General features: G+C 36.6%; 1 protein-coding gene across 2 annotated transcripts in view; it reads left to right on the plus strand.

Annotated features, from left to right (window-relative positions):
• Window positions 1-27,845, plus strand: part of LOC121378226 (scavenger receptor cysteine-rich type 1 protein M130-like) — a 54,883-nt gene that overhangs the window by 3,057 nt on the left and 23,981 nt on the right. For both annotated transcript variants that reach the window (XM_041506303.1, XM_041506305.1), the window contains exons 3-19: window positions 191-372; window positions 1,376-1,549; window positions 3,331-3,480; window positions 5,358-5,555; window positions 7,237-7,355; window positions 7,529-7,676; window positions 9,074-9,128; window positions 11,188-11,258; window positions 14,485-14,576; window positions 15,215-15,374; window positions 16,078-16,185; window positions 16,705-16,855; window positions 17,813-17,991; window positions 19,552-19,705; window positions 21,084-21,265; window positions 26,200-26,455; window positions 27,083-27,261. In XM_041506303.1, coding sequence (XP_041362237.1) covers window positions 191-372; window positions 1,376-1,549; window positions 3,331-3,480; window positions 5,358-5,555; window positions 7,237-7,355; window positions 7,529-7,676; window positions 9,074-9,128; window positions 11,188-11,258; window positions 14,485-14,576; window positions 15,215-15,374; window positions 16,078-16,185; window positions 16,705-16,855; window positions 17,813-17,991; window positions 19,552-19,705; window positions 21,084-21,265; window positions 26,200-26,455; window positions 27,083-27,261 — 2,558 coding nt within the window. The remainder of the gene's footprint in view (window positions 1-190; window positions 373-1,375; window positions 1,550-3,330; window positions 3,481-5,357; window positions 5,556-7,236; window positions 7,356-7,528; window positions 7,677-9,073; window positions 9,129-11,187; window positions 11,259-14,484; window positions 14,577-15,214; window positions 15,375-16,077; window positions 16,186-16,704; window positions 16,856-17,812; window positions 17,992-19,551; window positions 19,706-21,083; window positions 21,266-26,199; window positions 26,456-27,082; window positions 27,262-27,845) is intronic.

The raw sequence follows: 27,845 nt of genomic DNA on the forward strand, positions 1-27,845 counted from the left end.
AATGTAAGTGTATTAAAAGAAATCCTGGTGGAAAGGCCTGGTAGTGTTATATATAAATCTATTTCCCCTTGCTATCAGACTCACACAGAGAAATTTTTGGTGGCCCTAGCCTAAGAATGACTAGCCTCTGGCATCGGGTCACCATATTCTCGAACCTCTGCGTTAAACAAAGCAAACGTTTACATTACAGTGGAGCTGCGTCTGCCCCACACAACGCCAAGTACGGCTACGGTAACTACACGGAAGACGATGTGCTCATGGACCAGGTGTCGTGCACCGGGCTGGAGCGCCATCTGCAAGAGTGTCATTACAACACACATCATGACTGCAAACAGCATGAAGCGGCATCGGTCGTGTGTAAAGTCAACAAAGGTCAGTCTTCAAGGCTTCTGTTCACAAGTGTACGAGACAGGGGAGCATGGTTGGAACTGGCTCCCTTAGTGCTGGAGCAAATCTTCAAATTCGGGCAAAAAACGATAGAGGTATTCGGGCAAAATGTGCTAACCTGAGACCTTTTTACCATGTATTTCCATCCTTCTACCCTCAGAATTAGTTGTAATTCATGTAAAAATGTGCAGTGATTCGTTTGTAACCATATATAGTTGTTTAACAGTAATGCTAATATGAATAAATGTTGTTACCTAGATTCGGGCATTTTCGTTTAATTTGCTTAAAAAACCAGCCTGCCCCCCCTACAAAAATGGGAGCCTGTATGCCTATTCTTCTATTATGGCCTGTCTGGAGCCAGTTTTACAAAACATTTTCAGTTAATTTACCTTTGTAACTAGCAATTATGCCTGTCATACGTTACCTTTGCAATTAGCAGTTACACCTGACTTAAATTATGGAAGAAGATTTATTAATGACATTTTTTTTTTTTTTAAAGTTCAGTATTCTATTTGTACTGTTTGTTCTGATACAATTTGAGGTTTACAAAAGTAAAATGTTTTTTTTTTTTTTAACAACACCACTAGAGCACATTGATTTATTAATCATTGGCTATTGGATGTCAAACATTTGGTAATTTTTATATATAGTCTTAAAAAGGAAACCCTCTACATTTCTCCATTAGTAGAAAGCAATCTTTTGTATGCAGACAGGATAGTACCACGGCAGTTGATATACCAGTCATGGTGCACTGGCCAGAATGAAAAATAGCCCATGTGTCCACTGACGGGGATCTATCCCAGACCGACCGTGCGTCAAGTGAGTACTTTACCACTGGGCTACATCCCACCCAAATGGAGGTTTACATACAAAACTTGGCTTATGATGTTTTGTGAAAAGAGTCCCTTGACTATTATTAACACAAAATAGTATGCATGATCAGTAAATTACAAATAAACGTGATGTGATTTTTAAAAACATATTTCAGGTTGCCCGACAGACTGGATATCAGGGTATGGCAGCTGCTATAAGTTTTTTGGAGGAGCAAAAAACCTGCGAGATGCTAGCAACAAGTGTTTGCAGCTTGATGCCAGCCTGGTGAACATCGAAACGGAAGAAGAAAACAATTTTCTCTCCAACATTTTATCCCAGACTGTTCGAGGTAAGCTATCATTGATAAAAAATTTAAATGTTAAAGTTGAAATGAATAAAAATGGGTAGGCTCTGGTTACTGATACTTCTTAATGATACCAGAAGTAACCAGAGAACACTCTCCAAAGTGTTCAGAAAGGAAGAAGAATATATTTTTTTTAATGACACCACTAGAGCACGTTGAGTAATTAATCATCGGCTATAGGATGTCAAACATTTGGTAATTCTGACTCATAGTCATCAGAGGAAACCTACTACTTTTTTCTAATGCAGCAAGGGATCTTTTCTATGCACTTTCCCACAGACAGGAAAGCACATACCGGAAAGCACATACCACGGCCTTTGACCAGTTGTGGTGCACTGGTTGGAATGAGAGAAAAAATCCAATCAATGGAATGGATCCATAGAGGTGGTTTGATCCTGCAATGCAAGAATCTCAAGCGAGCACTCAACCAACTGAGCCCTGCCCCCCTCTTGGGTACCTTTAAACAAAATATACTCACAATTATCATATTTGATTTGGACGTGATACAGCTGTTTGTTATACCTGATGTGTCTTTTTAATTTTCATTGGTGTAGTCAGGATTTTATGTTGGGAATCGGGGGGGGGGGGGGGGGGGGGGGGTGCAACCACACTGTCTCTTAGTCGTGTTATGGGGCAACAGCAAAATATTAATGGTGGTTGGAAAAGAGGTATGAATGGAGGGGGCTATGGCCCCTATCCTCCCAAGCTATGCCAGTGGCATAATGAGCATTACTTTCAAATACATGTTGTGTGTAGTTGCATATTATTTATAAATGAAATTTTTAATAAAGAATAAATGGTCAGCTTTTGTTTTCTACAGTTTCTTTTAAACTTTAATTACAATCTAGGTCACATTCAAATGCAGTGTTAGTAAAATTGACATCTTATGGTGGGACACCACTGCATAATTTCCATATAAAAAATTGCATGTAGCATGTACAGAAATGTTGGAAAATGTACTTCTCAACTTACATGTACCTCCTACATACATACATCTTAATGAAGGGGGCAGAGAACCATAATTATTATTTTATGATTTGCCAGCAGCGTCATTTCCTGTAGGCATACATAGGTTAAATAACATTTTATTTTATGTATGATGGTGTAGAAAAAACATTTGCCCCTTCATCCCATGCAGTGGCGTAGCGTGGGCAGGGCCACGGGGCGGTTGCCCTGGGCTCAAAATACTGAACTGGTGGAAGGGATTCGGGGAGTGCTAAAGGTCCACTGGTTAGGTGGCGCAATACTTGCCTTGCCCTGGGCGCTGGCAACCCACACTACATCACTGATCCCATGTGATCATTTGTGGAACAGCTTGGTTGCAAAATATTAAATTGTTTTATCTGGTTTGTGTTTAGAATCATAGGCCTATGTCCTGCCATTTTTTAGGGGGGGGGGGGGGGAGGCTGATTTTTGCCAGAATTAAATGAAAATGTCAGAATCTGGGTTACAGCATCTAGTATGTAGAGTTGCAAACAAGTCACTATGCATTTTTACACAGGTTACAAGTAATATTGTGGGTAGAATGATGTAAATATATAGTGAAAATGTTTCAGGCCAGCTGATTTTGCCCAAATATCTTCATAGTTTTTGCCCAAATATCTTCATGGTTTTTGCCCAAATTTGAGGATTTGCCCCTGACCTGACCCCCTATATTTAGAATGACAATAAGACTTATGAGATGCATGTAGACATTTGATGATATTCAGTGCTAACAAAAACATGCAGGTTATTCATATAAAGACAAGTTTTTTTGTTTTGTTCAGATACAAAATGGTGGTATACTGGTGGTAAAAGAATTAAAAAGTTGTGGAGCTGGTACAGGACGTCAAGAGTGACCGTAGTGAGACGAGGACGAACTATCAACCGGCTGAGGACAAGAAAGTCTCCTATCAAATTCAGCAAATGGTTTCCTGGTAACAATCAGTCCTTTGAAATCTTCACTAATTAACGTAGCATTGGTGGATCCAGATGGGGGTCATAGGGATCCCATTTCAATTACTTTAAATTTGTGTTTTTAAATTCATCATCCACAATATACAACACTGAATTACCCTGAAAATTAATCTTTGAGCATCTTTATTTTAACATTTTCAAAGGAGCATGCCCCCCATACTCCCTACTTTTGGGAGACTTTTGGGAGTTCAGCTCATGCTTTTGACGAACACAAATTGTCCTTTCTTCAGAATCTTGTACCCACTCTATCCACCTGTCACAGAATCCCTGCATAGTTTGTTTATTCTCAGCTAAATAGGCAGGTGCTGTAAAACGGGTATTATTCGCGAATGTGTAATTTTCGTGTTTTTCGCGTTTTTAATTTAGCCGTGAAAATTACACTTACGCAAATAATAAAATCCATTAGAACAAAAAAAAAAAAAAAACCCAACAACAACAAACAATTTAGCAATTTGGGCATGCTGTTCTGCATCATATAGTCTATATTCACCGTGTTTTTGTTTACGATTTGTAGAAGTGTTTAATTTATCAACGGCATCATTTGCAGTCTGTGTCGATTGAACTTCTTTGATCGTTAAACACATTGAAGGGTCAGGTAAACCAACAGTTTCAGGTTTGTCTGCGATTTTTTTAACCACTGCAAAACTGAACCTGCCATAACTCTGTTTTTGTGAAGAATGATAAATGTAGTTGATTTTTGGAACAGACATTCTTACTGGTATTGTTAAACTGTGAATAAACATTTAGAAATTAGTATAATGAGCCATTTTTAATTGGCCAATCAAAATAAGGAACACAAATGGTTTCGTAAACTTCCGGAAAAACATCATCGACAAGTGACAAAAACAAAAGAGGTGAGGCGTTTTTAACAACCGGTGTTTAAACATTAAAACAAGATTACTAGTACAAGTGTTTGTCTTTATTTCACACTTTGTGGAGAGTTGATTGAACCACATCCTGGATTAATTTCATTAATTGTACACACAGTGTGGTCGCCACTGGACATGTGGCTGCAGCACTTAGTGGAGTCGCTCAGAAAGGGATAATATTACGTATACCTCTGTTGAACACTCTAGTGTTGATTTAATGTTATGTACCAAAGTATAGTTTTGTACATGTTAGTAATTTAAAAAACAAACAAACAAAAAAGAAAAAACAAAAACCATGACACCGCGAAAATTAAAAACCGCTAACTGCCTGCATTTTTGTATCGCGAAAATTTACTGCCGCGAATAATACTTGTTTTACAGTATGTAGAAAAGAAGATAAAACTATTGTGGTAAATTTAACACATTTTTATGAGAAAGACAGCAACAAAACACTTCTTGTTTTTTGTATGTCAGTATGAGTATTACATATTTTCATGTTTTTATATATGACTTTACATTTTCATGAATTTTTTGGTACAATTTAACTTTGTAATCTCTTTATGTTTCTATTATTTCTAAACTAGATCTTCATGTGTTTTCTAACTAGAAATGTTCATAAATATATACAAGCACCATGATTATATATACTAGAAATCTTCATAATGTTATTACAGTGAAATTGCTCTAAACAGGACACTCACATGACCAAGTAGAAAGTCTGGTTTCTGGGGTGTCCAGTTTAGAAAGGTTCTGTTTTGTAATGATATTTAAAAAAGGACCATAAAAAACATCCAGTTTTGAGGGAATTCTGGTTTTCAGAGGGTCTGGGTTTGAATGTATAAATCATCGTTGATGTCAATTAACATTCATTCATTCAGTCAGTCAGTCAGTTAGTCCATCGGTCCGTCCATCAGTCACTCACTCACTCACTCATTCATTGTGTTTATTTTGCAATCATGTTTTTTTAGGCTGGCCGCCAAGTGCTTATAACGAACAACCATCGAGCCATCGCCGTCACAACTGCCTTGTTTTGAGTAATATCTACCATCACCAAAGTGGAAACCCAAACACCACCAGCTACTTCTTCTGGTCGGCCTACCCATGCATACTGCGAGGGAGAACTCTCAACTTCATCTGTGAGAAGCAGGCTGACCCAGAACCTAAAGGTTTGTCGAGATGTTTGGGCCCACATTTTCGAAGTTATCTTAGCCCTATGATATCGTAAAACAGTCGTAGGCTATGAAATTCGACTTTGTGATGTCATAGCTTACAGTTTTACGATATCATAGCACTAATATAGCTTCAAAAATCTGTAGCCTGTACTGCAGTAAAGTTATAAGTTTATTGTGTTACTTTTACAGATCAAGTTTGACTTTTATGGCAATTTACGCATTTTTCACAGAGTTATGGCCCTTGAACTTTGGAGATATGAAAATTTGTTGGGCGCGGTAGAGGACATGTATTGCTTTAGCAGTACTCTCAGAATGCTTGTTATTCATTGGCTGTTGGATGTCAAACATTTAAACATTCTGATACATTTTTCTGTTAGTAACCAGGGATCTTTTCTATGCACTTTCCAACATACAGGATAACAACTTTTGATATACCAGTCATGGGATGGGGGTAAAAAAAAACAATCAGACAATGAGTCCACTGAGGAGGTTTGATCCTATGGCCCAAGCACCTAAGGCAAGTGCTTTACTGACTGAGCTAATCCCACCTCTGTACTATAATTAGGCTGTGGTTTAAAAATGGTTAAGCCATCAGACATAAGGCTGGTAGGTACTGGATCCCACCCAGAGCAAGTTTAATGACTCAATGGGTAGGTGTAAGACCACAACACCAACTTTTCTCTCACTAACAACTAACATCTAACCATTAATCCACTTTCCTGGACAGACAGCCCAGATAGCTGAGGTGTGTGCCCAGGACAGTGTGTTTGATCCTTGATTGGATATAAGCATGAAAATAAGTTGAAATGAATAAAAATGGGTAGGCTCTGGTTACTGGTACTTCTTAATGATACTAGAAGTAACCACTGAACACTCTCCAAAGTGTTCAGAAAGAAAGAAGAAATTTTGTTTAACGACACCACTGGAGCACATTCGATAATTAATCATCGGCTAGTTAAACATTTGGTAGATCTGATTTGTAGTCAACAGAGGAAACCCACTACATTTTTCCTATTGCAGCAAGGGATCTTTTATATGCACTTTCCCACAGACAGGAAATCACACACCACGGCCTTTGTCCAGTTGTGGTGCACTGGTTGGAACGAGAAAAACACACAATCAGTTGCATGGATCCACAGAGGTGGTTCAATCCTGCGACGCAAGCACCTCAAGCGAGCACTCAACCGACTGAGCTAAATCTGGCTCCAAAAGTGTTCAGATTAAGGCCTCAGCAAAAGCTAATATGATTATAACATGTATGTGGCACAAATGCCTGCACTCTCCAGAGTCTTATCATGAAGATGTTTGTCCAAGTTAAAACATAGAAGTATAAAAGTATAGATAAATATGGGTGTCTGGTATAAATCTGTACATCAAGTTCGATCTCTGACCAGCCTCAGTGGTATAGTGGTTTAATCCATCAGACTTTAACGCAGGTAGGTACTGGGTTCACAACTCAGTATTGGCTCCTACCCACAGTGAGTTTTAACAATGGAGTAGGTAGGTGGAAGGCTCCTACAGTGACTTGTTTCTCACTAACCACTGACAGCTTACCCACTGTCCTAGACAGACAGCCCAGATAGCTGAGGTGTGTGTCTAGGATAGCATGCTTGAACCTTAATTGGACTGAAGTACACAAAATGTCTGTTAGATAAGATTGTTGTATGTTTTGTAGAATGCTACACTGGAGATGGTTCCGACTACCGGGGTTTGATGGCTGTCACAATGAAAGGCACACCGTGTCTCAAGTGGACTAATTCTGTATCAGTCCACCCTACTGACTATCCAGACAAGGTACCAGTCAATCTTTCATTTGAATTTATTTCTGTTCTTATATATAATTTGAGGTTCAAGTACACTGTTAAGCAGAAACTGTCTTAAATAGTTAAGTAATTTTTGTGCACTTCAATTCAGTTACATTTGTTTTTAAATAAAAGAATCAATAGCACAATATTTCTATATAACAGGGTCTTGGAAATCATAACTACTGTCGTAACCCTGACGATGACGCTAAGCCATGGTGCTGGGTGAACCATGAGCTTCTCAAGTTTGGATATTGTGCTATCCCTGAGTGTTCAGAACAAGCAAGTACAACCATCGCACCTGTTGCTGAAGGTATGTTTTGATTCTAAGAGTTGTCAGATATTGTGCCATCCCTGAGTGTTCAGAACAAGCAATGACAACCATTGCACCTATCGCTGAAGGTATGTTAGGGTTCTTAGTGTTGTCAACCTTCACACTTGTCGCTGAAGGTATGTTTTGGTTCTTAGTGTTGTCAACCATCACACTCGTCGCTGAAGGTATGTTTTGGTTCTTAGTGTTGTCAACCATTGCACTCGTCGCTGAAGGTATGTTTTGGTTCTTAGTGTTGTCAACCACCACACTTGTCACTGAAGGTATGTTTTGGTTCTTAGTGTTGTCAACCATCACACTTGTCGCTGAAGGTATGTTAGGGTTCTTAGTGTTGTCAACCACTGCACTTGTCGTTGAAGGTATGTTAGGGTTCTTAGTGTTGTCAACCACTGCACTTGTCACTGAATGTATGTTTTGGTTCTTAGTGTTGTCAACCATCACAGTTGTCGCTCATGGTATGTTTTGGTTCTTAGTGTTTTCAACCATCACACTTGTCGCTGAAGGTATATTTTGGTTCTTAGTGTTTTCAACCATCACACTCGTCGCTGAAGGTATGTTTTGGTTACTAGTGTTGTCAACCATCACACTTGTCGCTGAAGGTATGTTTTGGTTCTCAGTGTTGTCAACCATCACACTTGTCGCTGAAGGTATGTTTTGGTTCTTAGTGTTTTCAACCATCACACTTGTCGCTGAAGGTATATTTTGGTTCTTAGTGTTTTCAACCATCACACTCGTCGCTGAAGGTATGTTTTGGTTACTAGTGTTGTCAACCATCACACTTGTCGCTGAAGGTATGTTTTGGTTCTCAGTGTTGTCAACCATCACACTTGTCGCTGAAGGTATGTTTTGGTTCTTAGTGTTGTCAACCATCACACTTGTCGCTGAAGGTATGTTTTGGTTCTTAGTGTTGTCAACCATCACACTTGTCACTGAAGGTATGTTTTGGTTCTTAGTGTTTTCAACCATCACACTCGTCGCTGAAGGTATGTTTTGGTTACTAGTGTTGTCAACCATCACACTTGTCGCTGAAGGTATGTTTTGGTTCTCAGTGTTGTCAACCATCACACTCGTCGCTGAAGGTATGTTTTGGTTCTCAGTGTTGTCAGATACTGTGCCTTACCTGAGTGCTAAGGGCAAACAGTGACAACCATCACACTAGTCACTTTTTATGTTATGTTCACTGATGGTGTAAGTTTTATGGTCATCAAACAGCTGGAACAATAGGATGCCTTTAAACTGTAATTAATATGATGTAAATGTACCGGGGGTAATTAATTAATATTAAGCATCAAAATCTAGCTTGGAAGTGATGCATAATGCCACAGAGTTCTTATGTTAGTTGAATTTAATAATGATATTATAATATATTTTTATTACAGAACCTTGGGGTCCTGACTGCCCATTGAAGGAGTTTTTCTGTAAAAAGACAACAATGTGAGTAAAGGGCCATAATCCCAATTATCAACAGGGGTGCAATGTTGCCCAGTGGTAAAGTGCTTTCCTGATGCACAGTCAGTCTAGGATCGATCCCCATTAGTGGGCCCATAAGGCTAATTCTTGTTTCATCTAGTGCTCCACACCTGGTGTAATAAAAATCATAGTATGTCAGTGTTCGAGATTAACGGTATCCCGATATCCCGGGAATACCAAAATTTAATTTTGGATACCAGACTTCCAGAACCCAGTATCCCACCAGGATACCATATGATGTTGTTGGTTTTTTTAATCCTGCGTTTTTATTTTTCGCTGAAACAATGAAAGTCATCATTTACTGGTGAAGTTAAGTAGCAATATTTTTGAGCCTGTACCCAGTCTAATGCTATGCCGTAACAATATCTCCCCCAACTTGTACCCAATCTAATGCTACACTGGAGCAATAGCGGTGTAGCAATAGACTGAGAACTGCTAAGTCGCTGTTGTTTTTGTTGGATGTTTCCTCCCTTCCATTTTTTGTGTGTTTTTTTTGTTTTGTATATTGATTCCATATCTGCAGAAAATGTATACAGGTAGGTTTATTATTAGTAATGTCAATTAATTTATGTCAGTATAATATTACACAAAAATAGATGCAGCAAATCTTTTTGCCAATTCTGTTTGATTGCTAATTTCATGAATTCCGCGATTTCGATTGTGGCATAGCAATATAGACTGTGAACAAAAACAGTGTCATCCCAAGTTTGTTACAATGTTATTTATGAATTTCATTTAAGTGGGATACTAAATTCTGAGGTGGGATACCAGGTTTTGAAATGTTAGTATCCAACTGGGATACTGCCCGAAATTTTTAATCTCGATGTATTATCCTGTATGTGAGATGGTGCATATAAAAAAAATCCCCTGTTATTAATTGAAAAGAATAGCCCTTGGCATGGTGGCAGTGGGTTTCCTCTCTCATTATACATTGTAAAATAAAACATTTCTTTCTTCCTTCAATTATTCTTGAGCATGCAACCCTTGTGAAACTGTTGATATTTGTGAACAGGCCCTAAACTGATATTGCTTTTAAATAAACTAATATCTCATTTCATGGTTCTTCTGCTGAAAGAAACAGTAGTGATGGGAATTGGTTGAAATTTCATCATCAGTCATCAGTTATAAACAGTTTGCACCAATCAACTTTGATTTGCTTTTCTCAGCTCTGTACTTGTGTGATTGCTTTATTCAACTTTAAACCATTGCTTTATTCAACTTTAAACCATTGCTTTATTCAACTTTAAACCATTGCTTTATTCAGTGCTGGTTAGAAGTTTAGATGGACTTGAATTGTTAGGACCATGCACTTATTGTCATAATCTCCAGGATAGACCCTACAAATTGCTAGTTTGACCTTTAATTTCTATTCAGTATCAGTTTACTTTATAGTAAAACAAGTATAAACCACAGCATATTTATAGCAATTCCATCATCTAAACTGTAAGAATATTAACTGCAGTTAAAATGTTCTGTGTCCATCGATTATTGTATGTCGCTGTGTATTAGCTAACTTTTCAAGCCTCTAAATACTATCATGAGAAGAGGGGTAGCCAATATACAGTCAACAAAAATGTCTAAGAAAATACAACAAAATATCGACATATACGGAAATACGATACTAACGAAAATGCGTTGGTCAATCTCGGCTTCAAAACCTTACCATTGCGTTATTTAATCAGTAATCACTAAAGCTCATGACAAGTAAAAATTATTTCACTCAGGACATAAATTTTATAATAACTGGTAACTTGTTTATTATCCTCTATTTATAATCAGTCATCACATCGATAAAGCCCATTTGATCAGTTTTCAACTGTAATTGTTCATTGGAAAATCACTAGGAGTGTAACAAGACATAGAGTACCAGATTTACATTTTTAATTTCTAATTTACAAGTGGCAGAATTTTATCTTCTGTATACATTCCTTTTATTTAGAAAATCAGTAGATACACTTTGTATTACATATGACTGAAATAATTGAACTATTAGTTGTTCTATGAGTTCCCATCTTGATTGTAGATGTATTCCTGAAGACTACCGGTGTGATGGTGAAATCGACTGCGAGTATGGAGAGGATGAAGACAACTGTGGTATGATTGCTTCGTTCAGTTCTGTATGGTGACTTTGTTCAGTTCTGTATGATGGCTTCATTCAGTTCTGTATGATGGCTTCGTTCAGCTCTGTATGGTGGCTTCGTTCAGCTCTGTATGGTGGCTTCGTTCAGCTCTGTATGATGGCTTTGTTCAGCTCTGTATGATGGCTTCGTTCAGTTCTGAATGATTGTTTCATTCAGCTCTGTATGATGGCTTCGTTCAGCTCTGTATGATGGCTTCGTTCAGCTCTGTATGATGGCTTCGTTCAGCTCTGTAAGATTGCTTTGTTCAGCTCTCTATGATCGCTTTGTTCAGCTCTGTAAGATCGCTTTGTTCAGCTCTGTATGATGGCTTTCTTCAGCTCTGTATGATTGCTTTGTTCAGCTCTGTATGATGGCTTTGTTCAGCTCTGTAAGATTGCTTTGTTCAGCACTGTAAGATTGCTTTGTTCAGCTCTGTATGATCGCTTTGTTCAGCTCTGTAAGATTGCTTTGTTCAGCTCTGTAAGATTGCTTTGTTCAGCACTGTAAAATTGCTTTGTTCAGCTCTGTAAGATTGCTTTGTTCAGCTCTGTAAGATTGCTTTGTTCAGCTCTGTAAGATTGCTTTGTTCAGCACTGTATGATTGCTTTGTTCAGCACTGTATGATAGCTTTGTTCAGCTCTGTATGATAGCTTTGTTCAGCTCTGTATGATTGCTTTGTTCAGCACTGTATGATAGCTTTGTTCAGCTCTGTAAGATTGCTTTGTTCAGCACTGTATGATTGCTTTGTTCAGCACTGTATGATAGCTTTGTTCAGCTCTGTATGATAGCTTTGTTCAGCTCTGTATGATAGCTTTGTTCAGCACTGTAAGATTGCTTTGTTCAGCACTGTATGATCGCTTTGTTCAGCTCTGTAAGATTGCTTTGTTCAGCTCTTTATGATCGCTTTGTTCAGCTCTGTAAGATAGCTTTGCTCAGCTCTGTAAGATAGCTTTGTTCAGATCTGTATCATTGCTTTGTTCAGCTTTGTAAGCTTGCTTCGTTCCACTCTGTCTGATTACTTCGTTCCACTCTTGTCTGATTACTGTACAATGAAAGATACTTTATTCAGCTCTTTATAATTGTTTAGTTCATCTATGAATGATGGAGACCGGCCTCGGTGGCGTCGTGGCAGGCCATCGGCCTACAGGCTGGTAGGTACTGGGTTCGGATCTCAGTCGAGGCATGGGATTTTTAATCCAGATACCGACTCCAAACCCTGAGTGAGTGCTCCGCAAGGCTCAATGGGTAGGTGTAAACCACCTGCACCGACCAGTGATCCATAACTGGTTCAACAAAGGCCATGGTTTGTGCTATCCTGCCTGTGGGAAGCGCAAATAAAAGATCCCTTGCTGCCAATCGGAAGAGTAGCTCATGTAGTGGCGACAGCGGGTTTCCTCTAAAAATCTGTGTGGTCCTTAACCATATGTCTGAGGCTATATAACCGTAAATAAAATGTGTTGAGTGCGTCGTTAAATAAAACACTTCTTTCTATGAATGATTGTTTTATTCAGCTCGTTATGATTGTTTAATTTATCTATGAATGATTGTTTTATTCATCTCTTTATGATTGTTTAGTTCATCTATGAATGATTGTTTTATTCATCTCTTTATGATTGTTTAGTTCATCTATGAATGATTGTTTTATTCAGCTCTTTATGATTGTTTAGTTCATCTATGAATGATTGTTTTATTCAGCTCTTTATGATTGTTTAGTTCATCTATGAATCATTGTTTTATTCTGGTCTTTATGATTGTTTAGTTCATCTATGAATGATTGTTTTATTCATCTCTTTATGATTGTTTAGTTCATCTATGAATGATTGTTTTATTCAGCTCTTTATGATTGTTTAGTTCATCTATGAATGATTGTTTTATTCAGCTCTTTATGATTGTTTAGTTCATCTATGAATCATTGTTTTATTCTGGTCTTTATGATTGTTTAGTTCATCTATGAATGATTGTTTTATTCAGCTCTTTATGATTGTTTAGTTCATCTATGAATGATTGTTTTATTCATCTCTTTATGATTGTTTAGTTCATCTATGAATGATTGTTTTATTCATCTCTTTATGATTGTTTAGTTCATCTATGAATGATTGTTTTATTCAGCTCTTTATGATTGTTTAGTTCTTCTATGAATGATTGCTTTATTCAGCTCTTTATGATTGTTTAGTTCATCTATGAATGATTGCTTTATTCATCTCTTTATGATTGTTTAGTTCATCTATGAATGATTGTTTTATTCAGCTCTTTATGATTGTTTAGTTCATCTATGAATCATTGTTTTATTCTGGTCTTTATGATTGTTTAGTTCATTTATGAATGATTGTTTTATTCAGCTCTTTATGATTGTTTAGTTCATCTATGAATGATTGTTTTATTCATCTCTTTATGATTGTTTAGTTCATCTATGAATGATTGTTTTATTCATCTCTTTATGATTGTTTAGTTCATCTATGAATGATTGTTTTATTCAGCTCTTTATGATTATTTAGTTCATCTATGAATGATTGCTTTATTCAGCTCTTTATGATTGTTTAGTTCATCTATGAATGATTGCTTTATTCATCTCTTTATGATTGTTTAGTTCATCTATGAATGATTGTTTTATTCAGCTCTTTATGATTGTTTAGTTCATCTATGAATGATTGCTTTATTCATCTCTTTATGATTGTTTAGTTCATCTATGAATGATTGTTTTATTCATCTCTTTATGATTGTTTAGTTCATCTATGAATGATTGCTTTATTCATCGCTGCATGATTGCTTTGTTCAGCTGTGTACCCTTGTATGCTTGCAATACTCAACTTAAACCAATTGCCTTTTTCAGTTCTCTAATTTTATTATAGTTTTGTTGAGGTATTTTCTTTTATGATTACTTTGAACTAGATCTGTTCCAAAAAATAAAGAGGTGGCATATAGACAAGACTGAAATAAAAATGCAGGAATGTTTTTTAACTGTAAAATTAAACTGCAAAAATGTTTTTTGTAAATAATTTGAGTTTGGTTTGACATAAGAAGAAAAGTAAAACAGTTGGCTCAGAAATAAATAACTTGTAGTAAATTCCAAAGCATGAAAAAATGCTTTCCCCTTGGACGGACTATAAATGATTCATTCTGAAACAGATGACAACAGATATATTGCAATGATATGTATAATTTGTGTTTTTTTATTAACCTTTTTTTTTTTTTTTTTTTAGCATATGTTATTGTGCAGTTCAGAAAGTATTCGAACAAAGAAGTCATGTCTATTCATGCTAATGCAACATACATTAGTATTACCCTGGAAATGGTAATATATGACATTGTGTACACTATATTTTAAAGTTTCTTTTATTTCCAATAAAGATGAACCTTTTGACAATTAAGCACACTCTGCTGTTATTTACTATATACAGAACTTATTTATTTTATTTATTTATTTTATAAATACAATGAAACTCCTCTAAACTAACCATCCTCGTTACCAAGTAAAAGTCTGGTTTTAAGAGGTATGTGGTTTAGAGAGGTTCTCTTCTCTACAGATAATTAAAAAGGGGCCGCAAAAAAATTCTGGTTTTGAGGGAATTCCGGTTTACAGAGGGTCCGGTTTTGAGAGGTTTCACTGTATATATTTTATTAGTTTATTTATATCTATTTATTTATTTATTTATTTATTTACCTGTATTTATTTATTTATGTATTTATTTTCATTAGCAAAGTATCAGATTTTTAGAAAAGAACATGTATTACCTTCTAAACAATGATCCTTAATTTACAATAAAATAATTATATATACATGTATATGTATATGATAATCTGAAATCCAGTAGTTCAAAAGGGATGGTCTAGTGGTGTTCACCCCCATCTAACTGCTGCAAAATGTCCTACAAAAACCTCACAATATAAACTGGATCTGCCCCTGAAATCCATTTATCTATTGTTTTTCAGTGTGCTAAGCATTGTTTAAACTCCCGTCACTTTGTTTGTCGATCCCTACTGTATATGCTAGACAGGGGCGAGTGTGTTATAACAGACGTCAACCTACAGCTAGCTGGAGGTCTTCGAAACAGCACCAAGTTCGATTACTTTGAACTAATATCACAAGCAGGTTGGTTTCTTTCTGTATTTGACATTTATAAATTAATATGTACACCAGAAAAAGTAAATTTAAAAATGATGTATGTTCCAAAGACTATACAAGACATTATGTTTTTAAAAACAGAATAATAATCATAATCATAATAACACAATATGTATTATTAATAATAAGAAGAAGAAGAAGAAGAAATTTAAAAACAATTATGTTATAAATAAAATATTCCCTTTAATAAACCCCATTTTGTTGATATGTTTTATAAATATAATAGCTAAAATCAGTTTGGCTTGCATCTAATTTAATAGTTGGTTAGTTTTTAAGAAATTTTAATGGCTGAAAAACTGAAGTGAATTGGGTAATTTATTTGAATTTAGTTGCATAAAGAAAATATTTTTTAAGTCGACTCTTTTCTAAAAATTATGCAAAAATCTTAATTTAGAATTATTATTTTTTAGACTGAATTGAACTTGGATGAAAAATTTAACAAAACATTTTTAGAAAAGTAAATTTTATTCATGAACTGTGTCACTCATTTTAATTTAAAATTAATTTGTTTAAATGTTAATGGATTCTTGTTTTGCTTTGTATTTTTAAAGTTAGCAAAGCTATCGTTTTTGTAATCTTGAGCATTACAAAGCAAATGACTTATCTAAAATGCATCTCTGTTTTAGTCCCCCAAAAAAACTTTTCCAGATTTTGTCTTTATGTTTTACAGCTAACTGCACTAACATGTTCCGATGCAGTAACGGGAAGTGCATTTCTCTCACTGATGTCTGTAATCACCATGACGACTGCAATGATTTCTCGGATGAAACAAACTGTGGTATGATTGAATTCTTTTTCTAAATGTTAATAGAGTTTCGTTTGATAGATACAGTAGATACAGTAGATAGATAGATAGATAGATAGATAGATAGATAGATTGTGTATTTATCATAGAAAGATAGATTGTGTATTTATCAATGTATAACAGTCATAAATTGTTTAAAATCACCTGCATATTTGTACTAAATTTGTTATTATTATACATTTATTCCTCTCACATTATGAACATTTCTTATAGCCTAATTACAAACAACACAAATTATTTAGTTTAAAATACACATTAATCAGTTTCTAATGCTCTTTCCAATGCCTAATAATATCCGATTTGAATAACATTCATACTGATCAAAAAATATATTGACAAAAACAGATCAGGCCTGGTGCTTAATAAACCTTTTAGAGTCTAGACTTGAAACTCTAATAGAGTCCGAGACACCAGTGTCATGACAACACCATACAACCATTTTATAAGCACGGGCCCTGAATGGTTTATTGGTTTGTTTTAATTTCCTACTAGGAGAGCCAGCATCCCTGGAAGTGAGACTTGTAGGTGGTGATGAACATTCTGGAACTGTGGAGGTCAAATACATGGGAGAATGGGGTATCATATGTGATGATGACTGGAACATTGAAGACAGCCATGTTGTCTGCAGGATGCTGGGATACAAGTTAGTAATATTTTGGCAGAACTATTTTAAATTTGATATCCCAGCATGGTTGTGTTGCTTTCCCTGTCATAATGACATAACTTGACCAATATTATTTTGTTTGTTTGGTTTGAGATAGAAAATCCAATATTAGCCCTTCTCCCTCAGAGTGTTACATAATTGTTAAATTGCCCCTGTTTATGACATCACATATTTAATCTGTCACCATGTAAAGCAGAGGCGGATTATGCTTTAGATAAGGGGGGTTTCCAAAAAAACAATATGTAAATGTTTATAATTTGAAATTATAAATTTTACAGGATACCTCCGTAACACTGGGGGATAGGGGTAGGTAGGCAGGCTTTTTTTTCCAGTCGTTATACATGAATGAGGGGACGAGAGAGTACACACATGTGGACATCAATTTAGATCTACGTGGTGAGGTTGGGTTTTTTTAGCCGAGGGAGGGGGAGGTTCCGTGCAACTGGGAACCCCCCATAATCCACCCTTGTAAAGGGTTTAAAAAGCAAAATAAATTACAACAATTTAATGTCATATATTTCAAGTTATACTGGTAAATTTTAAAAATTAAAACAAAAATAACAAATACTTTGGGTGAAAAGCCACCATAGCGCAACTTGGATAGAGCTCAATTAATGAAAATTGTACACTATTACCATACCATACTATGGATTTTACAAATACAGAATATATTTTCATTTCATTTTTTTTTTTTAGCTTATATCCAATTAACGTATAAACACGCTGTCTAGCTGGGCACACAACCAACTGTCTGAGTTGTTTGTCCATGAGAACTGATTAGTAGTTATAGTGATTAACTCTCTCTGGGTGGGAGCCGGTATCAGGATGTGAACCCAGTCCCTACCAGCCTCAAGTCTGATGGCTTAATCACTACACCACCGAGGCCGTTACTTGTATATTTTCCACTCTGTATATTACTTATTTTATCTGTTGCAGACAAGCTGTCACAGAAATAACTATGGCTGAATTTGGACAGGGAAATGGAAACATCTTGCTGAGTAATGTTGGCTGCTATGGTAATGAGACGAGCCTGGCCGAGTGTACAAAGCCACCCTGGCGGAGTCATGACTGCCATGCTTATGAAGCTGCTGGGGTGATCTGTGCGGTGGATAAAGGTATTTAAAATGTCGAAAGGTTAACTTTATAATAATGTAAAGTTAAATCAGACCAGTGGATAAAGTCGAAAGGTTAACTTTATATTAATGTAAAGTTAAATCAGACCAGTGGATAAGGGTATTTAAAATGTCGAAAGGTTAACTTTATAACAATGTAAAGTTAAATCAGACCAGTGGATAAAGGTATTTAAAATGTCGAAAGGTTAACTTTATATTAATGTAAAGTTAAATCAGACCAGTGGATAAAGGTATTTAAAATGTCGAAAGGTTAACTTTATAACAATGTAAAGTTAAATCAGACCAGTGGATAAAGGTATTTAAAATGTGAAAAGGTTAACTTTATAACAATGTAAAGTTAAATCAGACCAGTGGATAAAGGTATTTAAAATGTGAAAAGGTTAACTTTATAACAATGTAAAGTTAAATCAGACCAGTGTATTTAAAATGTCAAAAGGTCAACTTTATAACAATGTAAAGTTAAATCAGACCAAAAAATATTTACGAACTTGTAATCTTGTAATCAGGAAATGTTTTAATTTCCAATAAAGGCTGTTTCAGTTTTGTAACAAATTGTTTTGAAAATCCTGCATTAAAATTGCTTTTTATCTCAAAGAAAAAAAAGACCATAGAATAGTGATGTAATTTGTGAGGATTTTTCCTGATGGCAGCTGTGTAATGACATACTGGAAACGATCATGAATGACATCACATAATGAATAACAATGTCATCCTTGTGTTTTAAATAAAATTTTGAATGTTTAGCATAGATATTTTTAAGATGGTAAATTTGCAGTGCTTACACAAACCAGCAGGATTTAACTCACACTCGAAATCAGCGTTCTTGAAATGTTCCACAGAGGTTGAAGTACATGCATGTATTTGCTAGTGGAGGGCTAACTTACCTCAAACCTAATCCATTTCCTGTAAAATATCGATAAGCCAGAGTAGTGATGTTCTGAAAATAAGTTTGTATTATAAGATCACAAAACTGTTTGAATATAATACACAAAAATGGTAGCAGTTTTAAAGTGATATATCACACAAGTTTAGGAAAGTAGCCAGACAGTATTCTGCATCTCTTGGCTTTAATGACAAGTTATTTGTGTAATTTGTCTCTGTATGTTGTTTGCATTGGCAAGCAGGGCTTCTAGAATTTCTTTTAAATCCACTAGCCATGGGATCAGTTATCTTTAAAATTTACTAGCCACGATTAAAAATTCACTAGCCCTATTTTACTTTAAGTTAATGCAATTTTTCTAAAGAGGGAGATAGAACTTAAAAATACTAATATTAGAGGATGGGTGGGATCAGGATATTCATATTTACAAAACTGACGTAACTGCAACATTTGACAAAAAGATTTTCATTAGCCATTGGGCATGGCAATAGTAGTTTTTACTAGCCCAACATTAAATATCACTAGCCATGGGAGTGGGGCTACCATAATCTAGAAGCCCTGACAAGACGTTATTACAGCCTTGAGTTTTGACATTATATAGTTTTATAAGCATGGGCATGGTATTTAAAATTTGAAAGTTAATTGATTTAATTTCTCACTAGGAGAGCCAGCACCACTGGAAGTAAGACTTGTAGGTGGTATTAATGAACGTTCTGGAACTGTAGAGGTCAAATACATGGGAGAATGGGGCATCATATGTGATGATGACTGGAATATTGAAGACAGCCATGTTGTCTGCAGGATGCTGGGATACAAGTCAGTAATATTTGGCACAACTATAATTTCATATTCCAGCATGGTTGTTAGGAATAAAAGAAATGACTTGAGTGTTAACGGATGACAAATCATACGGTTGTTGAACTATACCTCGTACCAACAAACTTTTTAATGTGTTTTTGTCAATACGTAAAAGAAAAGAAAAAGTGTTTTGATATGTTGTTAGGCCTATATATTTATGTGCAATTTGTGAAAACATTGGTCAAGATATAAATAAAACAGCAATACTAGAATTATTGATAAAAAAAAACCCACTTGAAATGTTTGCTAGTACAACATATAAAATGTTTTTGGTACATATACATATATATAAGTTTTACATAGAAAAGATGTTTAAATTTGTTTTAAACCTTTTGTTTTGATGTTACCATTTATCTTACAACTTGTTTTAAAAACAAATCCAACTCACTTTCATTTGTTTAAAACAACTCATTGTAAAATGAATGGACTGTCGTTATACCATGAGAAATGATTCCAGTGAATATTTTTAACTAACTCTGTGCTATGTTTTCATTGTAAGATAAATGGACTGTCGTTATACCATGGGAAATGAATAGAGTGAATATTTTTACCTGACACTGTGCTATTCTTTCATTGTAAGATAAATGGACTGTCATTATACCATGGGAAATTATTAAAGTGAATATTATTACCTGACACCATGTTTTTACCTGACACCGTGCTATTTTTACCTGACACCATGTTTTTACCTGACACCGTGCTATTTTTACCTGACACCATGTTTTTACCTGACACCATGCTGTTTTTACCTGACACCATGCTATTTTTACCTGACACAGTGCGGTTTTAACCTGACACCGTGCTATTTTTACCCTGACACAGTGCTGTTTTTACCTGACACAGTGCTGTTTTAACCTGACACCGTGCTATTTTTACCCTGACACAGTGCTGTTTTTGCTGTTTTTACCTGACACAGTGCTGTTTTTACCTGACACGGTGCTGTTTTTACCCTGACACCATGCTGTTTTTACCTGACACCATGCTGTTTTCACCTGACACCATGCTGTTTTAACCTAACACCGTGCTATTTTTACCTGACACAGTGCTGTTTTTACCCTGACACAGTGCTGTTTTTACCCTGACACAGTGCTGTTTTTACCCTGACACAGTGCTATTTTTACCCTGACACAGTGCTGTTTTTACCTGACAAAGTGCTGTTTTTACTTGACACGGTGCTGTTTTTACCTGACACGGTGCTATTTTTACCTGACAACCATGCTATTTTTACCTGACACAGTGCTGTTTTTACCCTGACACAGTGCTGTTTTTACCCTGACACAGTGCTATTTTCACCTGACACCCATGTGCTATTTTTATCTTATTTCAACTGTTGCAGACATGCAATCCGAGAGATCACGCATTCTGAATATGGACGGGGAAATGGAAAATTCTTACTGAGTAATGTTGGTTGCCTTGGTAACGAGACGAGCTTGGCCGAGTGTAGAAAACCACCCTGGTATAGTCACGACTGTGTTGCAAGTGAAGCCGCAGGTGTGATCTGTGCGGTTGATAAACAAGGTATTTTACCCTAAATTGTGTCTTCCATTTGGTCAACATACATTGATGATTTTTAAAATTATTATTTCACTTTTTTTTGTACTTAACCATTCATACATTGTTTTCTATGACCAAAAAAAAAAAATAATAATAATAATAATAATAAAAAATAATAAAAAATAAACACTTAAAAAAATAATTATTCCCCAACCCCAAAACCACCAACCAAACAACAACAATAAAAAAAACCCAAAACACAGCCACTCCAATAAAAATACATTGGTTTTTATAAATATCAAGACGACAGGAAATTTAAGTTTTCTAAACAGCATATAAACATACATTTAATTAAACAATAGTTTAATGAGAAAAACATTGATGATTTTTATGTCACAAATTTAGTTTTATTGGCAGTATATTAATGGAACTAATAAAAATGGATTTATATTGATTAATTGGAAAATACTGTTAATTTCAATTGTTTGTTTTAAAAAAAAAAAAAAAAATGATCTGAATTTTAGCAAGAACAATATGGACAAATATCCATGTAGCCAGGCTGTAGCTCAGTGGAACAGTGTTCACCTTTGATGGGCTCAGGTTTTACAGCGTCCCAACAATTATCTATGTCTGGTATATATATATATATATATATATATATATATACATACATACATACATACATACATACATACATACATACATACATACATACATGTAGATTGCAGGCCCCATGCATATGGTTGAGTTAAAGAGCTTCCTTTTTATGGAAGCTTCGATAGCTCAGAGCGTATCGTGGTTAGCCTTGCAGTTTGCGGGCGAATCGGTGCCACAGGTTCGAGTCCCAGCAACGGCATGGGACAATTTGTGAGGCCAGATAGGATTTAATTATCCCCTGCGCCAGTGCGTTAATATCTATGTGTGTAATAGTCAACCTCGACATACATACAATATATAGATATTCATACATCAATACATACTAGCCAGTGCCAGGTCTGCCCACTGTTTCATGCACGTAAGCGGGATCGACCGCGTAGATTGCAGGCCCTATGCATATGGTTGAGTTAAAGAGCTTCCTTTTTATGGAAGCTTCGATAGCTCAGAGCGTATCGTGGTTAGCCTTGCAATTTGCGGGCGAATCGGTGCCACAGGTTTGAGTCCCAGCAACGGCATGGGACAATTTGTGAGGCCAGAAAGGATTTAATTATCCCCTGCGCCAGAGCGTTAATATCTATGTGTGTAATAGTCAACCTCGACATACATACAATATATAGATATTCATACATCAATACATACTAGCCAGTGCCAGGTCTGCCCACTGTTTCATGCACGTAAGCGGGATCAACCGCGTAGATTGCAGGCCCTATGCATATGGTTGAGTTAAAGAGCTTCCTTTTTATGGAAGCTTCGATAGCTCAGAGCGTATCGTGGTTAGCCTTGCAATTTGCGGGCGAATCGGTGCCACAGGTTTGAGTCCCAGCAACGGCATGGGACAATTTGTGAGGCCAGAAAGGATTTAATTATCCCCTGCGCCAGAGCGTTAATATCTATGTGTGTAATAGTCAACCTCGACATACATACAATATATAGATATTCATACATCAATACATACATACATACATACATACATACATACATACATATATATTTGTGTGTGTGTGTATATATATATGTATACGTGTATGTATCTATATATATATATATATATATATATATACTGAACAAAAAAAGAAACTTCTGATTTGTACATATAGTATTTGTTGTGTTAAAAAATTCATTGTGTAATGAAATTATATAGGTAGTATTAGCCGTGAGCTGTATTATCAGGATTCATGAATTTTATTGATTATTTTTGCACTGTTAATTGTCAACAACATGAAATTCAGTTTGCACGTGCATGCATGGTTCGACATGTCCCGTGTAGTATTCGGTCAATTTGTTTTACTTGTCTTACTGACATTGTTGTCAAGTGAACGAAAACGCTTCAAAATTTGTAAAAAAAAAAGAAAGTTTTTTACATTGTAGCATTTTTAGCATGCCAAGAATACCCAATAATTTACGCGAACGGGCGATTGGCATGCTTGATGCTGGCTTCCCGACAGAAGACGTTGCAAGGCATGTTGGGAGTTCTAGTCGAGCGATACGAAATCTTCACGTAAGATTTCGAACGACAGAAAGCACCAACGACTTGCCACGTCATGGACATCTGCGTGTTACAACGCGTGGTCAAGACCGCTATATCATGAACACGCATTTGCGCAATCGATTCCAAACTCCCACTGCTACTGCTGCTAACACACCTGGGCTTCATAATAACCGAATCAGTGGGCAAACTCTTCATAATCGTCTGCTGGAGAACGGTTTACATGCACGACGTCCTTACGTCGGATGCGTTTTAACACAACGTCATCGTCTAAATCGTCTTAATTGGGCACATGTATACACTCATTGGATACGGCGTCGCTGGAATACCGTTCTTTTTTCGGATGAATCCAGATTTTCTTTACAACGTGGTGATGGCAGGGTGCGCGTCTACCGTAGGAGAAATGAACGCTATGCTGACTGTTGTGTTCTTGAACGAGATCGTTTCGGGGTGGGGGTTGTGTCATGGTCTGGGCAGCCATTGCCCATGGTTATCGTTCACCACTAGTCGTCATTGATGGCAATCTCACTCATCACGTCATTCCTCTGTTCCATAACAACGCCAACATCTCGATTTTTCAGCATGATAATGCCACCTCTCATATAGCTAGAGACACTGTAAATTTTCTTAGGACAAATAACATTGATTTCATTGATGACTGGCCCGCTAAAAGTCCTGATCTCAACCCCATCGAGCATGTCTGGGATAGTCTTGACAGACGATTGAGGCGTCGTCCCAACCCACCCGCTAACGTCAACAAACTTCGTCAAGCGCTCATTCAGGAATGGAACAATATTCCACAGGCAGAAATCAACACTTTAGTCAATTCTATGCGCCTGCGATCCACTGCAGTGGTCAATTCAAGAGGTGGTCATACCCGTTATTAAGTGGGTGGGTTTTTTTTTAACCCCTACCACACTTGGTCAAAATTTCTCCCAGTTTCTGTTAACCTATGGCCATGATTTTTGCACCAAACGATGCATCATGGAACACTCTTTAAACGTATATATAACAATTATTCCCCCTTTGTTTTCATCAAGTTATGTTCAAGCAAAGTTAGCGGAAGTTTCTTATTTTGTTCAGTATATATATATGTATATATATATATATATATATATATATATATATATATATATATATATATATATATATATATATATATATACACACAGTAGAATCTCATTGGCTCGAACACTGTCTGTTCGACCCATCGAGTAGTTCGAACCATGCATTCGGCCGTTGTCGGGTGTTTCTGTAACACAAAAATCAATTGTACAACCTTGCATGTTTCCCTAAAACCGGCTGGGCGAGATGGTCCGATTGACTCATGAGTTGATTGGATTTTACTTGCGAGGTTCATTCATCTAACGATTACTGCATTACAATTGTCTGTACCTGAAAGATAATTACCGACAGGTGCTAAATAAACAACACGATAAGTGTGAAAGGGTCGACGAAAATATTATACGTAAATTATTTTTTATAATTCTTCGGATAGACGTAGCCGTTCGATCTAGATATGTTTATTTTTACAGTTCAGACCAATAAACTGGTTCGAGAGAAAGCTTCTGTTCGACCCTAGGAGTACATGTATTCGATCAATCAGCACCAAAATAAAGGGGTTTAATACAGAGAAAAATTGGGACTTTGTTCTTGGTTCGAGAATACCGGTAGGTTCGACCGTTGGGTGTTCGAGCCAATGAGATTCTCCTGTATATATATATATATATATATATATATATATATACACACACTTATGTAAACAAAATAAGTGAACATTTGGTATTGTAGATACAATTGAATTCAGTACTAGACTATGTATGGTTAAAGTTTGGTTTGTTTAACGACACCACTTATATGATTAATTAATCATTGACTATTGGATGTCAAACATTTGGGAATTTTGACATATGGTCTAAGAAAGGAAACCCGCTACATTTTTCCATTAGTAGCAATGGATCTTTTTATATGCACCATCTAAAAGACAGGATAGCACAATGGGCCCACCAATGACCTACGATGCATCAAGCGAGCACTTTACCACTGGGTTATGTCCCGCTCCCACTGGCAGTCAAATCCCACATTACATCTCTGCATCACATTACATGCCACATTACATCTCTGCATCACATTACATCCCACATTACATCCCACATTACATCTCTGCATCACATTACATCCCACATTACATCCCACATTACATCTCTGCATCACATTACATCCCACATTACATCCCACATTACATCTCTGCATCACATTACATCCCACATTACATCCCACATTACATCTCTGCATCACATTACATCCCACATTACATCCCACATTACATCCCACATTACAACTCTGCATCACATTACATCCCACATTACATCCCACATTACATCTCTGCATCACATTACATCCCACATTACATCTCTGCATCACATTACATCCCACATTACATCTCTGCATCACATTACATCCCACATTACATCTCTGCATCACATTACATCCCACATTACATCTCTGCATCATATTACATCCCACATTACATCTCTGCATCACATTACATCCCACATTACATCTCTGCATCACATTACATCCCACATTACATCTCTGCATCACATTACATCCCACATTACATCTCTACATTTCACGCAGACATAACTACTCTTAGACTAGTGGAGAATTAAACTTAGTTACATATACCACATGTGTCATTATTTGATTCCACCATAATACCAGTATATTTGCAAATTATGTCTTTGTTGCCAATAGAATATTTAATAAATTCATTTTAATGAATAAGATATTTTCAAACTTTTTTCTTTTCCAGCTAGTACAAGCACCACAGTTCGTTCTACAACCACAAGTACTAGATCAACCCCAACAACCACCACCACCACCACCACCATCACCACTACTACCAATTCTTCTATCACCATGGCACCACTTAAAGTGCATCTAGTTGGTGGATCGTCTCGTAACGAGGGCCGCATTGAAATCACGTATCATGGAGTACGCGGCACAGTCTGTGACGACTTGTGGGGCGACCAAGATGCAACAGTGATCTGTAACATGCTGGGATACAGGTGACCAGCCCACTCGTAGTCTGGTTACTCCTAGGATGAAGGGTGGATCATAGGCGTATGGGCTCCCATTTTTGTAGGGGATGGGCAGGGGTGTAGGCTGGGGAGGGGGGGGGGGGGTTCAGACAAACGGCTGAAGCAAATGGTCCACTTTCAGAACTAAAACATACAGGTTTATACATATGGAGTTTTTGGTGGTGCAAAACAAAATAGAAAAGGTCCACTTGGTTCATATTCAAACACCCCCAGGTCCAGATCATGCTACGCCCCTTATGGGGCATGCTGATTTAGGTCCGAATTCAACTAAAATGACCAAATATTGTCAGTTGTCTGCAAAGAATTATGAAAAAAACATTAATGTGTTGAATGTTAATGTGTGTGACACACTATCAAGATTCCCCTCTAAAAAAAAAAACATTCACAAGTAAATGGAATTATTTGGTTGTAATGTTTTATAGGCTGAAGGTATAAACTTTATGTTTCAAAGCAAAAATTAATAAATACTTTTGGCGGGAACTGCCGTTATTGCAACTTTGACATAGCACCTTTAAGCAATTATACATTGTGCAATACATGCATAGAAACCTTTCTCCATGAGTATATATTAATGTTTTCCTGTTTTAAATACAGTGGCGGTGGTGTAGCACTAGGCAAGGCAGTGTTCGGTCAAGGGTCTGGACCCATACTGCTGGACGATGTTGAGTGTCGGGGCACGGAATCTTCCATTGAAGACTGTGACTTCGGTGTGTGGGGCAATCACAACTGTGATCATAGCGAAGATGCAGGAGTTAGGTGTCACATGCACACTAGTAAGTAGCACTTGGTAATCAAGGATGGATTTAGGAACAGGATATATCTCAGTGCTTGTTACATTAAAAGTGGTGGTATGTACTGTTCTGGTGGGTTTTTGTTTTAGGGGTATGTGTAGGCAATGTGGTGGTAGTAGGTTTTCTCTCCCCCCCCCCCTCTCTCTCTCTCTCTCTCTCTCTCTCTCTCTCTCTCATTGTCTCTCTCTCATTGTTTCTCACTCTCTCTCTCACTCCATCCCTCTCTCTCCATCCCTCTCTCCTCTTCCCTCCCGCTCAAATGTTGAAATAACCACACATTAGGCACTAAATGACCAAAGTTTGAAATGTGCTGAGGTGTCATTAAATACCTACTACGTCTTTCTTTTGCTTAAGTCCTGCATTGAATGATAAGATTGGGACAAACATCTGCAACATGCTGTGATTTTACTAATTTCCCATGATTCAGTTTTAAACTGCTGAATAGTAATGATGCCATACTACATGACATGCCATGATATGATATCACATATATAATGACATGACATGGCATGGCATAACATGCCCTTAGCACAGTGACCTGATGTGACATAACAGGATATTGTATG

Source organism: Gigantopelta aegis, chromosome 8 (assembly GCF_016097555.1).
Source record: "Gigantopelta aegis isolate Gae_Host chromosome 8, Gae_host_genome, whole genome shotgun sequence".
Lineage (NCBI taxonomy): Eukaryota > Metazoa > Mollusca > Gastropoda > Neomphalida > Peltospiridae > Gigantopelta > Gigantopelta aegis.